Source organism: Amblyomma maculatum, chromosome 1, assembly GCF_055883805.1.
Source record: "Amblyomma maculatum isolate TAMU_Amacu chromosome 1, ASM5588380v1, whole genome shotgun sequence".
Taxonomy (NCBI): Eukaryota; Metazoa; Arthropoda; class Arachnida; order Ixodida; family Ixodidae; genus Amblyomma; species Amblyomma maculatum.
Genome location: NC_139344.1, coordinates 66,098,486 through 66,113,962, shown reverse-complemented (window position 1 = coordinate 66,113,962; position 15,477 = coordinate 66,098,486). Strand labels below are relative to the sequence as shown.

The 15,477-nt window shown below is 47.9% G+C and overlaps 1 protein-coding gene across 1 annotated transcript in view; it reads left to right on the top strand.

Moving 5' to 3' along the window:
• Positions 1–15,477, top strand: part of Ac76E (adenylate cyclase type 2 Ac76E) — a 586,427-nt gene that overhangs the window by 280,826 nt on the left and 290,124 nt on the right. The window contains exon 4 of the mRNA XM_084588246.1: positions 4,904–5,053. Coding sequence (XP_084444372.1) covers positions 4,904–5,053 — 150 coding nt within the window. The remainder of the gene's footprint in view (positions 1–4,903; positions 5,054–15,477) is intronic.

The following is a 15,477-nucleotide window of genomic DNA, read 5'->3' as shown; positions in this document are numbered from 1 at the left end:
CGACGCTCGACACTTCAAGGGACCGGAATTTGGTGGTTTCTCATACTTTGTCCCGGTCGTCCATGTGTCGGCTGGACCCTGATAATTGCAGCCGCGTGACGGACAATACCCTTCGGCCGGCCGGTGCCAGGCGCAGTGGTGTCTCACTGGCGCCGATGTGGGGGAGCTCATCGCCAGGCGATTCCCCCCATCAGTCCGGCTTGAGAGGAGTGAGTGGCCCCTGCTTCCTGTCTTGACCTTTGTCGCCGCTCGTCTGATCAATATAGCTCGCCTTTGCTAATGGTCCGGAAGTGGTCGTCTTCCCTCTCCTGTCTTGTTCTGGACTTGTTGGTGAGATGCCTGGAGTGCTAAATACTGTAATTGCCGCCGGTTGCTGAACTTCCCTGTGTGTGTGCGACAAGGTATGTTTGAAACCACTCCAGTCTCGATCCATTGTTGCCTTTCCGCGACGGCCGCCGCAGCTTGTATGATCATAACAGCACCGAAAGCTTCCTGAGCAAGGCTTCATGGTTCATCATCCTAGCGGCAAGCTGTTGTCTTCTTCCTTCTTCCTCTTCTATCATCAGCCATCCAGTCACGCCCATCTTCATGCAATGTACATCATTGACATCGACAAACGTCTTCAACCACGATCGGGACGATCACTGTGGACCCAAGTAATGTTACGAATGCGGAAGAAGTGGGCAGTGGCGCAGGCAGGAGCGCTCGCTCTAAGCCCGGCGCAATCCTGGTCGTTGTCAATCCCTCTTGTGAGTGTGCGCCATTTTTATGAGGACAACCACAACAACAACATTAAATTATCTCACTATCATCGGGCATCATCTTTCTGTTCCCTGTTATTTTATTCATTGGCTTGCCGCCCCGCAGTATTAAAATATGATTAACTGCGAGCTCATCGCCATACATTTCACCCACGGCTTTGTCTTTTTTATCAGCAGGAAACTAAGGGTGATGTGACACAACTGAAAAATGACTAATAAAATTTTGGTTCTTATTCTGATGTACTGTTACGGACAACAGGGCTAGACTTGACTAAAACGACGGGACGAAGCTGTACCAGCAGGGAAAGTTCGGCGCACAGCACGCAAGAGTCAACTTCAGTGTCCTCTTCTTCCAGGCGCAGCAAGAACATGGGGACACCAGGTGGCATTACTCCCCCTCTTGCTAAAAGAAATAAGGGACGGAGCGCGAGTGATGGCCAATGTAAGCGAAAACAAAGATCAGCACATGGACAGCATAGATAACGGAGGCGGGGTAAGGTGTCTACACGACAACGAAACAAGCGCATAGCGCACTACCGCGTGAAATAGGGCTTCATGCGGACAACGTGCACGACCTCGGAGCGTGGTTGCCGATGCGAGGGCTGCACAGTACCCAAAGGAAGAACTTCGTAAGTCACTTCCATGACTCGGCGCAGAACTTCGTAAGGTCCGAAGTAACGGGAAATCAGTTTATCATGCAAGCTGGGCCGACGCACCGAGGTCCACACCCAAACTTTCTCTCCAGGATGGTATGCGACGTGTCGATGACGGAGGTTGTAGCGGCATGCATCCGTGCCCTGCGGTTGTTGAATGTGAATACGGGCAAGTTGACGTGCTTCCTCAGCGCGCTGAGCAAACTGCTCGGCATCTGGCGTGAGTTAATAGGGAGTTTTAGAATAGGGGGACCCTATCGGTTAGGGGGATATGGTAATAGCGGGGCGCGAGTGCGCATGCGCAGAACCCAAGCGGGCCTTGGGTATTTGGGTCAGCGGACGACGGCGACCCTATCTCGGCGAAATAGCGTGGACCCTATCACCGGATAGGGTCGGGGAACATGGCGGCGTCCGGCCAAGCAGCGGCCGCTCGCCTCGGCACACATTCATCGTTACCGCTGCATGGTGTCACGCGTTCACGGCAAACGAAAGGCCAACGAAGATTGTGCTATGTCTCATGATGCCCGCACCACCAAATTTAAGCGATAAAACGCCCCATATTGTCTGATTGCTTCCGGATTTACCGAGCTGCTAGGCTTAGCGAGTTCGCATCGTGTGGTTGCCATGGGGACCAGGCGTCGGAAAGCGCGGAAGGTTCAAATGAGGTTTCCCGGCTCAGCCTGGATTGATTAAGATTGGTCGATTTCGTATTGTCTGAAGAAAACAGATTATATAACTGGTATTTTTAGGATATGTTTGTACAATGACAGCAGTTTCTGTTTAATAAGATAGCGTTGTTTTGGCTTTTATATATTTAAATGCTTTCACGGTTTACCGTCAGGGCGGTGCAATCGACGAACGCAAGCCCCGCTCCGCTGCGTCGGGAAAACCCCTATTCTAAAACTCTCCGGTCGGCTCGAACGTTACGCCACGGCACGGTATTTTCTTCGGGGCCCCAATCCTTGGGGCCCCTATTCTAAAACTCCCTAATGATCATCTGTGCAGCTCGGAAGCATGGCATCCAACATCGTCTGAACGTCACGTCCGTACACTAGGCGAAATGGTGTAAAACGCGTCGTCTCTTGGGTGGCCGTGTTGTAGGCATATGTGATGTAGGGGAGAATTTCATCCCAGGTTTTGTGCTGCGAGTCTATGTGCATTGCGATCATGTCGGCGATGGTTTTGTTGAGTCTCTCCGTGAGGCCATTCGTCTGCGGATGATATGCAGTAGTTTTTCGGTGGCTGGTATGACCAAGCTCGAGCACGTCGTGCATGAGCTGTGCCGTAAACGCGGTGCCTCGGTCGGTTACAACTAGAGACGGTGCGCCATGACGCAACACGATTTGTTGCATAAAGAATTGGGCGATCTCAATTGATGTGCTCCGCTGCACTGCCTTGGTTTCCGCATAACGTGTGAGATAGTCGGTCGCTACTATAATCCATTTGTTACCCATCGATGACAGCGGAAATCGGCCCAGTAGGTCGATGCCAACTTGGTCAAACGGCGTCCGAGGTGGAATAATAGGTTGGAGAAACCCGCGGGCTTGAGAGGAGGCACCTTTCGACGTTGACACTCGCGGCAGCCTCTGACGTAGCGATGGACGGCGTCAGAAAGTTTAGGCCAATAATAGCTTGACGAACTCGAGCGAGTGTGCGTGCAAAGCCCAAGTGGCCGGAGGTTGGCTCATCATGGCAAGCAAAAAGGATATCGTCGCGAAGGTCGGCCGGCACGACAAGGAGGTGCGCTCGATCAACAGTGCTGGAGTTTTTCTTGAATAACACGCCATTCCGAAGACAGAATGCAGACAGGTGCCTTCCAAACTGGCGGGGGACGTCAGCAGCGCGACCCTCCAGGTGGTCAATGACAGGTCGAAGTTCTGTGTCAGCTCGCTTTCGGGTCATTATGTCTGAGGCATTCACTAGTCCAAGAAAACCTCTGTCATCCGTGACGTTATCGACAAATCCGACGGGTGCCCGGGAGAGCGCGTCAGCATCTTCGTGCTTCTGACCAGATTTGTACACAATGGAATAATCAAATTCTTGGAGGCGAAGGCTCCATCGTGCTAGGCGCCCCGATGGGTCACGGAGATTGGCGAGCCAGCACAAAGAATGGTGGTCAGTAACGACTTTAAACGCACGGCCATAGAGGTAAGGCCTAAATTTCATAGTTGCCCACACAACCGCGAGGCATTCCTTTTCCGTAGTGGAATAATTTGTTTCAGCGCGGGAGAGCGTGCGGCTGGCATACGCAATGACCCTTTCCACGGCAGCTTGGTGTTGAACGAGTACAGCGCCAAAGCCGATGCTGCTGGCGTCGGTGTGGACTTCGGTAGCAGCGTCTTCATCAAAGTGCGCAAGAACAGGGGAAATTTGCAGTCGTCTGCGCAGCTCCGCAAAAGCCTCCTGTTGCTCGGCGGCCCACACGAACTGTGTATCATCCCGCGTGAGGCGGGTCACGGTGCGGCTATCTTGGAAAAGTCGGCGATGAAGCGGCGGTAGTACGCACACAAACCCAGGAAACGTTTTAAACTCCTCTTCGTGGCAGGAACAGACAGCGGCAGTTTTGTCAGGGTCTGGCCTAACGCCTGCGGCACTCACAAGATGACCGAGAAACTTCAACTCTTTGTAGCCAAAGTGGCACTTCTCGGGCTTGAGCGTCCGTGTCGGCGCTCAAGCCCGATGTTTTGGTGTTGGCGTAGGGTATCGATCCCAGTATATACCCCGCACCTCCACCAAAATATGTCACGGACAACAGGGCTAGACCTGACTAAAACGACGGGACGAAGCTGTACCAGCAGGCAAAGTTCGGCGCACAGCACGCGAGAGTCAACTTCAGTGTCCTCTTCTTCCAGGTGCAGCAAGAACATGGGGACACCAGGTGGCAGTATGTTCTATGCGTAGACGGCGTAAAATAACGTCGTAAAAATTATTTGTGGCCTAACTCTGGTTAACCCTAGTTGAATTGCGATAGCAACGGCGGAAGCTTCTTTTCCCTGTTACATTATTCCCCTATCACGCCTTATCAGTGTAAAGTGCTACATTATTGGGGGCACTTCAGCTCATCCTTTCAGAGTATGACGCGAGAGCGTAATTTACCAGCGTTTTCTTTCTTTTTCTTCTCCTCCTCCTCCTCGGCTGTTCAAGGCCAAGGGTGGCGTCCGCCGGGGATACGCGATGGCTCGAAACCTGGCGCAATATTGCTATAGCAATAAAAACGTTCCTAATGTCGGCACAATTTCAATTCTCCTAAAATAGGCTTTTTGTTTGCTTCATATCCCAAGCAGCCTGCCATCTAACGCTCAGTGTTCTGGACATTATGTTTATGCAGTCCCTGTGTGTCAGTCTTTATTACCTACGTCTGGCAAGTGTGCATTGTATTTATTGAGCCAGTTGTCCCCAGAAGGGCCCAACAAGTTCCATTTTGAGGCGAGAGAAAAAAAAAATAGCAAATGAAATGGAGAGCACTGCATTGGGTGTGCCTGTTCGCAGGTGGCTGCCGGTGCACTGTTCCTGTCGATGGCTACGGCCGTGGGCTGGTACCACCGCCACATGCGAGACGCCGCGCAAAGCCGCAGCTTCGCCTCCACACAGGAGTGCATCGAGGCCCGCATCAAGCTCGAGTACGAGAAGGAGCAGCAGGTGAGGAACACCTGCCGCGCTGGGCGCCAAGCGTGCTCTTGTGGCGCCAAGAAACCGCGCCGCTTGCGGGAAACAACGAACTGCCCTTGTATAAAATAAAGCACCGGCTGCAGCGTGAACAGCGGCCGGCTTTCTGATAAATACTTTCCCAGCGCTCGCCAGTGCAACAAAGCGCGAAATTTTTGCTGTCGCGGCCTACAAAGTGCTCGCTGGAGTGCGGTGGAGCCACCGCCTTCCCAACATTCTTGGAGGCATCGTATGAAAGGCCAAGCTTAACTAGAGATAAATGCAAATTTAAAGCTGGTACTGACGGAAAAAGAAGAGCAATGCGTCGTGAATTATCACAAAGCAACAGTTTTTGTTCGAAATGTAATGAACTATGCGAGGATATTACGAAGACGAGGATGAACTAGGCGAGAATATCACGAAAACGAGGATAAGAACGACGAAGTGCCGCTGCGCTGCTCGAGCTCGCTTGTGGAGGCCTAGACTGCTGTGTTCTTGTGCGGTTCGCCGTGCAACTTCGAGAGGGATATTACCCCTGTTTAAACACAGTAAATCCCCCCTTTCACTTGGTGGAGGTGCTGGGTATGCGAGATGCGAGCCACGGGTCTTTGCGCTGCTCCGTAGGCATGTCAGCGATGGTTAGACAGGAGAGGACGGGATCAGCCGCCGTGGAGCAAGCAGGTTCGTTGGAGAAGGGAGAACGAGAGAGAGCGTCGGCGTCCATGTGTTTACGGCCAGAGCGATATATAACGCGGATGTCATATTCCTGAAGGCGGAGAGCCCATCCTGCGAGGCGGCCGGACGGGTCCTTAAGAGAGGACAGCCAACAGAAAGAATGAATCTAAGGATGTACGCGCGCGCGAGGAAGTGGCAGTGACGTCTATGTTTGATTTGGTCTCTGCGAACAAAACGAGTCAAAATTAGAGAAAACAGGGGACAAGCGCCAACTGAAGAGTGTTGGGAGTTTCAGAGCCCTCAGCTGGAAACGCAAAGGGTTGACTATTTGCAATCGGGCGGAGAAAACTCATTTTTCGGACTAATAATTTGCCTCTCTCGCTCCTGAAAGCTTCGAAGAAGACAAGTCTTTAGAACTTGCGCCCTCGACACTTGTTCACTTTTCCCCATTTCATGTGACTTATATCTTCCTCATAACTCAACTCGAGTGCAACCCATCTTCCACTTAGCCGTTTAGCTTCCAACAAGCACGTATAGATCTTTGGATAATAGCACTTTATAGAGGGTTCAGTTTTGTACTTATTTTGTACTTATTAGTTTTGCATTATTGGAAATTCCTAGTCAACCATAACCATTGCTCGTTGAAGCTTTCAATGCGTGGCGTTGGGCGTTAGGATACCCCAACCTCAAAACATGAAAAAAAAAAAAAACACAGAGTGAAGGAAAACACTCTACACAATGGGCAAACGGTACAAGCAGAACGCGTTGATTTGTAGAAACGTGCAGCAACTGGTGAGCAAATGTGAAGCGATGTCATTAAAATTGTCACATATTCTTCCTTCTTGTTGGTGTATTCGGTCCCTGCCGCAACAAATAGCGCGCGGAAAACTTAGCCGAGTGCAAAAATAATGATTGCTAGCGCAGGCGCACTGCGGCAGAGGTCAGTAAATCGAGACGACCGTCTCCTCTTCGCGCCTCGTTCTCATGACGTCAGCGCCAGCGAAGTATAAGCAATAAATAAGGCCCTTAGGGACATCTGTCTGCGATGCCTAAGGAGTTCTTCAATCCGATGTCTGAACTGTGCAACATAGAAAGGGGCTAACGTTGCAGAAAGAGAAATAGACCATGCTATAAATATGACGCTTCGACAAGCTTTATTACGCTGTGAATTTTACTTTTTCTTTTTTTTTTTAGTAAAACAACAGACAAAGAGGCATTGGTTCCATGCAGACTGGGAGAGGACGAGGAGCAGTGGAGGGAGGTGATGAGTAAAGATAACTCGGAAAAGATGACAGATATATAGTCGACTGAAAGAAAAAAAAAATACTATTTAAACATTTCAGCGAGTTGCGCTAAAAGCCCTATGTTATTAGTTTCTACAGGCGACCTGGCCTTTCATACGGAGGAATCTAATTAGGCCTTATAGGAATTGAAATCGAGAACTTTATTCTATAGGTGTAAAACTGTAAAAATAAAATTCAGATTTCAAAGAAAAATGCTAAGCCCTTTCGATCGCTTTTCTGTGCAAAAAAAAAAAAAAAAGACAGTGAATTAAAATCTACAGCAGATACCTGTCCTATTCAGTGAAGCAAAAAGGCACATCACTGCATGTGCAAAAGAAAAGGGAACGGTGAGAGCAGAAAAAAATAGTTACTTTGAAAACGACAAAACTTGCATTTGAAAAGCGGCAAGTTATTACATGCGAGGTACAAAAACGTCTGTGTCGGTAATTCTTTTTGCATTAAGAAAATAATAAATTGGGCAAACATTGCAGCACTCTGCCTTTCACGCTTCCCCCGCGTCACTTTGCGATAAGGCTGTCCGAACACTCCTTGTTCGAGGCAGACTCCGTCTCTTGGTCTGTGCACAGAAACGTATTTAAGAGCTTTCAATTTTATACCTACAAGTTTCACAGAAAGCACCTCTGAGATGCGGGTTCCCTTCTCGATCTTTGCTCGCATCGTGGCTATGTTCTTCATGGCGAAAAATTTCTTCTGTGTTTGCGTTCATTCGTTGCGCTCAGCAATGAGCAAGAATTCCGAGCAGCTGCTTGAACCGAACTACGAGAGCATTCCGCACGAGGGATGAGGGTTGATTTTAATTCAACGCTGAAGCCCGTATATGCGCTGGCCCTGTGGATGTTGTGTATATTTGCACAAGGAGGGTAGGGGAAGCAGAAACTACCGAAAATTTTAAACACAGGACTGGTTGCCTTATCAAATAAAAAAAAAAAAAAGAAAACCTGCACTGTAGTCGCAGCCAACAATAAAATCAGTGCCGACGGCTGTCTTGCATCTGCTGTTGTGTCCGCCTGTAAATAATGCCGAGAAATGAAGAAAGAATTCCACGCAACCGAAGTATACGCGTGTTTTGTATGGGCGTACGCTTGCCGGTCATTTAATTTTTTTACCAGCTGTTGAGCTTCGAAAACAACGCATACCTCAAATGCCGCACCCATGTGAATCTGAGAAGTTGGTGATCTTTGATCTCCTTAGTGTCAGGCGTGTTGCGTAGTCTAATATTTCTTGTGGACGATTCTTTCAAGCAGTATTCCAAGAAAAGGCCTGTATTCTGGCTCTGTTTATGTTTATTCCGATTGCAAGAGACGTATCTACAGCTGATGAAATTACATTTGAAAATTTCCCGGCACTCAGTTCAAACTCGTGACGATAGCCTAAACTAAAAAGGTGATTATATCGCACTTATTTAGAGGCCGGTGACAGCTGTATTTAAATTCTCGATCTTTTCCTAAAGGAACATTTGGGGCGGTAGTGGTAATAAGAACGGGGGATCCTAATAACAATGGCTGCCTTTTATTCGTCCTCGGCGCCATTTTAATAGTGCCGCTCTTTCGTCGCAAGGAAAGTCAACGGGATGCACCTGGCATTTCGGTGGCATTGAGCTATGACCGCTCATGGAGAGCTCCGCTGTCGTCAAATGACTTTTATTGAATTGCCCAACTTTAAGCTAGGACCTATACACTCTTGTTGGCTTGTTTGTTTAGTTTTCATTGCAATTCGTTTGCTATCGTGGCTGCGATTGATGGGACTCTTACTGCTTCATTACATCACATGACTAGAATTTCGACTCGAGAATTATACGGCCACTGCAATGTAATGCGTAGCTCCTCCTCTGTTTAAATGTCGCAGCACAATAATGACGTGCTTCTGCTGACCAGTCAAAATGCATGGTTTTGCTAAAAACGACCGTCAAACTAGGTTTTGGGAGAACGAATCCCCACAGCTCCACGATTTCGTGACACTTATTGATTGTGAGGAAATTACAGAACATAGGATACTCTTATGCACAAGTTCATGAGAATGGCCCAAGCTTCCAATGCGGGGCGAGAACATGCTTTTAATGTTTTCCTCCGCTCGTAATGAGCTCATAAATCCGTCATATAAAACCAATGAGGTGCCTTTTTGAAAATATTTGTGAGGCAACTGCGGAAAATTGTAAGATACTTTGCAAATGCATATTGACAGAAATGGTCTAAACTTCCGATCCGTACCATGATTTCGTTCTGAATTTGCTTTGCGCCTGCAAATAATAGGTCAGACTGCGATAAAAAGCCAGTGGAGCACATTAATAAAAATTAATAGGAAAAATCCCTAAACCTGCCAAGGGAAGACATGCTCATATCTTGACTGTTATTAGGTGTAAATCCGTTATACCTAGTGGCACGGGCAGAGGCACATTATTTTATCTCTTTTTTTTTTTTTTTTGGGGGGGGGGGGGGGGGGTAGCCTCACCATAATATATGTTATCATGGTGTTATACAATATGTGAAAAAAAAAAAAATGTGTGTCTTTACCAGAGAAAGTCTAAAATTTCCGGGTATGGGAGGCTGTCGTGGGGGTTTCATTGAGACCGTACTTCGTGAATATGCCCATAATTATACTGTAGCTATGCTGTATTTTCGCATGAACTGCACAAGCAGCACAGTCTCAAGAAAACGGAAAAGAAAGCGCGTGTCTATGAGACTTGGCATAGGAGGAAACCGAGAAAATATTTACGAGAACAAAAAATAAAAACAAGAATACGCAGAGTCGGAATGCGCTGCCAACATGGCTAAGCAGGCGCATAGCGGGACACACCCTTCTTGTGAAACTTTCCAGCCCCAACTTTTGAATCAGAATCCATAAACCGCACCTTGGGATGCCACATGCAGCCAATTAGATTCACTTTGGTCTCTCTCTCTCTCTCTCTCTTTCACTTTTTTTTTCAGAATGAGCACGACGCTGATGAAGGTTTGCGGTAATATATACATTCACAAGACGCAGTCGCGCGCTCTCTGACTATCAGCCTTAGTTTTGTAATTGAGGTTCGTTTTAGTGTACCCGCGCCTCTAGTTACCAAAAAATAAGAAAGATCAGGTTGACTGCGTATACTTTAGCAGCAAGCACCGCATTTTCCGTGTCTCCCATAGGGTCTTAACCAAAATTGTCCAATCGTAGTTCAGTTCGATTCACTTTTATTTCTTAAAGGACCCCTTTTAAGGGTGTGTTGAGAAAAATGAAGCGGAAATACATTGTATTTTATCCTATGTATATACCTAGTATGTTCAAGGCTGAAAGCTGGGTGGCCTATTATAAAACCAATGTCGCAAGAATAACGGCCTTTAGGCTCAGATCCCCAGAGATATCGCGATCGAGCTTGCAGTAAGTCCAGGCATTTTAGAAAAGTGGGTCAGCCTATTTTTGGTTCTAGGCCAAAGGGGAAACAAAAAAAGGAAGGCTCAAGGTGGCTTGAGAGCAGAAAGAGAGGCACTCTTTTACCTCAGTACAAAAACGTAGAAAGCGAACGAAATAGCGCTTTCGGCGGCAGCAAGGTGGACTTCGATAACAGGCAGTAGAGAGGAAATACAAATTCATTGCACAAATTCGATGCGCATAAAGTACTCGAAATCACTCTTCTATAATAAAAAAAAAAGAGGATGATAAATGGTGAAATAAAATAAGAAACGCAAAAGTGATAGCTGAAAGCACGGTAGTTTTGAGATAATGGGAGGTTATTTTTTGAAGTGTAGAGTTCACGTTTTGCGAAGCGTTTGCAAAGTGAGCGTGAGCTATTGGAAGGTTTCCTGATCAGAAAGAATAAGCAGAAATGCGTCACTGAGCCGTCCGTGATTATCACCGAAAAGGAGTGCAAGTTTTTATCATTATAGTAGCCATTTCACTATGTGGTGTGCGAAGTGTATTGTCTGTAGGGTGTGTGCGCAGGCAGGAAGTTATTTTAAAATGAGCAATTCTTCATCGGAGTAAATCAGTTGTCAGTCCAGCGTTGTGATGTGCGCCTTCGTTGTTCTTGTCTTGCGTCTGTATTCGCTGGTTCCCTTTCTATGCAATATGAACCAACTTTTCCAGCAGTTTGCACTCCTCAAAGTCCCGAAGCTTGTGGCCAGAGGAACGCTCGGCAAGCAATTTTCTCGGATCTGCCCTGCCGCACCCGCCTGGTGGGCACATGCATGTATCACTCCCTGGCCATTTACTATCGCAGGGCCATGGAGGGCGGTCGTTCTCTTTTCTTAAGACACGCCGCGGCGTCTCGGACAAAGAACTTTAGGCAAACATAATTTTTTTTTCTTGCGCAGAAAATGCTATAAGGAGCGGTCAATAATTGGATTAAATCTGATAATGCGACCTGCAGCGGTACGTGCCCGTGCACAGCAATGAGGGCAGATAGCTTCGGCGGTTCTTAGTCACGCACTTGCAGGTTGCCCCCAGGGACTGAATAAGCGCCTGTTCTGCCTGCACTCAAGTTCGCAGGAAAACGTCTTATTTGTAAGAGCCCCGCACAGTGTCCATATATTTCTAATGCAAGTCACGTAGCCATTGCGAATGACGTCACCCGTGTGTAGCCGAAACTCATGGTTGGGGATTGGTCAGCTCGCTTTTCTAGTTTAGCTCCGAAGCCTCCTTAGAACACTGGTGGTCACTCTAGGAGCTGCAGGACCCACAAGACGGCTCTTATCATACCCCTGTTTTTTTTTTTTTTTTTTGACGCGTTTCCTATACTGACGGATATTTTGCTTTTGCGTTTAAGGCCCGAAGTACATCCGCGAAGAGACGGAATTTATCGAGCATATTAGCCTGAGAAAGAACTTACGGACCTCTCATAAGCACTCTAAGTGAGCATCGTCTACCATTGACCGAGTTGTCTAGAACCAAATTCGGCGCATGTTGAGTTCGGAAATAAGAAAATAAGGATGCGAACGATTAAAAAAAAAAAAAAGACCTGAAGCGGAGAAAGGACTATACTTTCTTGTTCTACAATGCAAAGAACTCCTGAAAGCCTTTTGTATCGTTAGATTCAGCGGAGAGGTATAAATAAACACCAAGTTACATGCTTGAAATGCGTTTGTTCAGGAAAATGTGTTTCTTCACTGAAAAAAAAAAAAAAAAAGGGATTCATGGCTGGCCATGAGTTCTCTTTGGAACGCCAGCATGAGAGTGTTTTACTTGCTTGGGAGAAGGTTGGCGAGACCTTCACAGCTAATAGAGAGGCTCTCAATATCTGCCTTTAGTTATTATTTTAGTGGCTTTATTCATAACATTCGGCTATGCGTATACTGCACAGGGAAATCAATCTGCCATGCACTTCCATACAATACAATAATCAGTAAATGCAGAGATAATTTTTCTGTACATATACGTCGTCCTCTGAGAAACTTACAAGGCGAAGAGACTAAAATGCTTGAAGCCGCATTTGTTCCTGATGGCGCACTCCAGTCCAGGTATGGAGAAGCAAACTGCAGCTTTTGTGAGCATTGTTTAGTTGCCAGCTTCGACAGAGATCGCGACGGTTCGCCCTTAGGACAGACGCTACGAACGTCACTTGATGTTTGCGAAATAAAAGGCGAATCTTCATCACAGTTACCTGAAAAACTGAAGAGGCGACGCTAACAGGAAACGCCATTATGCGCGCCGTTGGCCGGGCGCTGCGCCGATGCGAGCTAAGACACGTACTGTGCGCTGGGGAGAAAGAGCAGGGGCAGCCAGATGACGAGAAACAAAAGTGCGAACACAGAAATGATGAATTACCTTCACGCTGCCCGCCTGTGTACTCGTCGGATGAGTTCTAGGGAAAGCCGTGAGAACGCAACTGACATATAACCTTTTAAACGCTCTCGTTACGAGCCGGAGACCTACGAATTCGGCATTTGAAAGAGGAACAATTTAGCGCACGTTAAACTTTCTGTTAGCTGAGGAGCGCGTTGTCTGCGTGTTTCACCTGGGATATATTTTATTTTGCACTAAGTTGCTACCTAAGGCGGGGAAAGAACAGTTTGGGGAGGGAGGGGGGCCAGTTCGTGGTGGCCGATATTTCCCACACCATATTTTGATACGCTGCAGACAGGCTTTTAAAGGGCAGGATTGATCAAATATTCGCATGTACAATTTGTCCCGCTTAACGCATTCTAATTACAAGTTTTTCATCGAACCTAACTTTCAAATAAAAACGCGCATTTAAAATAAGCTGTCTTCGGTAGTAATGTAAATTTACAGCTACCTGTGCAACTAAACTAATTCACTTACGCAGTCGTGCGGGAGCAGGGAGAAGGATATTTACCCTGCTGTTTTTATGAAGCGGCTTAACGCTCGCTAAAGTTGCCCTTGAAGCTCCCAACGCAAATACGTTGAGAATAATTCAACCGCGTATGCGCTGAAGATCTAGACACAGGCCTCAAATGAGATTATGCTACGCCAGCCATGATCCAAAGGCGCTGTAGTCTTCAGAATGATGAACCAACGAGCCAGCCGCTACGTATTAACTAGAGCCGTTTGAACTTGTTACGAATATCCACCTCCGAGAATATTTTCAAACTGCACGTGACGAAAACAGCCGAAACAAAAAGCAGGGAGTATGGTCACATGTTCAATAGACTCTGGTGTTATGTTGATTCGTTTTTCTTGTATTGAATCAATACGCTCATAACAGGGAATATATGTTGTTCTCTTCCATCCTCTGTGACTGAGAATAAATTCCTCCGCAGCAAACTTCTCACTCGCGCCCGGCCAGAGCCCCCCGGTGTTGTAGTGTGCCGTGTGATATCCGGGCGTCACACTGGCGTCCACAGCGCGTGGGTGCCAGCAGGTGCGCGCATACCGTGCACTCGGCCAGGAGCTCGTGGGTAGGCGAGTGCACCGTAGCTGGCACGGCAGCTAAGTGAGCTATCGGCCCGAAAAAGAAAGGAACAAAACAAAGAAGAGCCGCAGCGCTGGTCGACGAGAGGGACGACTTTGCGGCTTTTTGCACAGGAGCCCGAGTGGGCGTTCGATCAACGATCGTCATCGGTGTATGGACCGCGCTGCATTTGTTTTCGCTGGGTGATGAGGATGCCTCCGGCAAGAGTTTGGGCTTCAGCGTTCACCAAAAGCGACCTCTTTTGTTTGTCCGCTGGCGTTTGCTTCGCTTTCTCTTCGGCTGTCTGTCCAGCGTAGCGGTGCAGCTCTGCCAGCGATCGAGCTTTGTTCTGCTGCGTCCACGAAAGCTGGTTTTGTGTTGTTCGCTTCTACCCTGAAGTGAATTGAAGGCTTAATCTTTCCTCGCGTTATATTTTCACGGTGTGGCACAGAATCTATGCGGCTCGTAAAATGAGGATTACGCATTCATCGACGTTATAAAGGCATATGTAGAGTCACTGTAGGCTTTGTAGATAGCGTGAGAGACGCCGCTTCGATAGGCAACGCTGTTTACCAGGGACCGCAATAACGCCTTTGCAGTCAGACTACAGTAGTGTAATTGGCTAGGATTTTGCACACCGTTCATATATTCCACCAAACATTTAAAATAAAATTAAGGCGTTTACATATTCTTCCAACGTTTGGCTAGCGTTCGGGCTTGTTGGTTTTCCATGTTGATTGTGAAAGTGCTATAGACAGGGACCAAAAAATAAGATAAAATAAAACGCTGAGATATTTTACACATGTAGGCAGATACCGTGCGTATTTATACAGGTTAGAGAAAAAGAAGTCTGAGAATGCCTAACCACCATCTGAATTGTGAGCTTGACGGCGATAACGCATTTCGGACCGAACCACTCTAAAGAAGTCGACCTTGGCCTTTAAAGTGTCGACCGGGCAGAACAGCCTCAAGGCATAACGCCACGGGAGTGAAGGAACAAGTCTGCTGTTGATTGGCATCAGAACAAGACTGCCTGCTGAGGCTGCACGAGCCACCACCAGGCGCCGTCTTTATCTTCTTCGCCGGGCGGCGCGGGATATCCGGTTTCCCGCAGTCCAAGGGCGGTTTCCCGCAGTCCAACGCAGTCCAACAGGCATTGGAGGAATTCTTGGGGCTGGGCTGGGGGCTGCTGTGATGTAAAGAGGTCTCCTGGAAGACGCAGAGCACTACCATACACCAGCTTTGCAGCTGAACACTAAATCTTCCCGTATAACGGCCCGTAGACCAAGGATCAGAAGGAGTAAGGAGTTGACTCAGGTGGCGCAATTGAGGCGAGCAGCTAGGGCGGACTTCTATTGGCGGTGAAGGCGTTCCACCATGACGTTGGCACACTGCTGATATGCAGTGGTACGGCAATGCTTGGCGCCGAGAACATGATTAAGGGAAACAAACAGGGAGGACTCAAACTGGCGGCCACGGTCGGTTGTCACGGTGCCAGGACAACCAAATCGAAATGCCCACGCAGAGATGAAGGCGTGGGAAACAGTCTCCGCGGTGATGTCAGGAATGGGGGCTGCGTCCGGCCAGCGAGTGAAGCGGTCGACCATGGTCAGGAC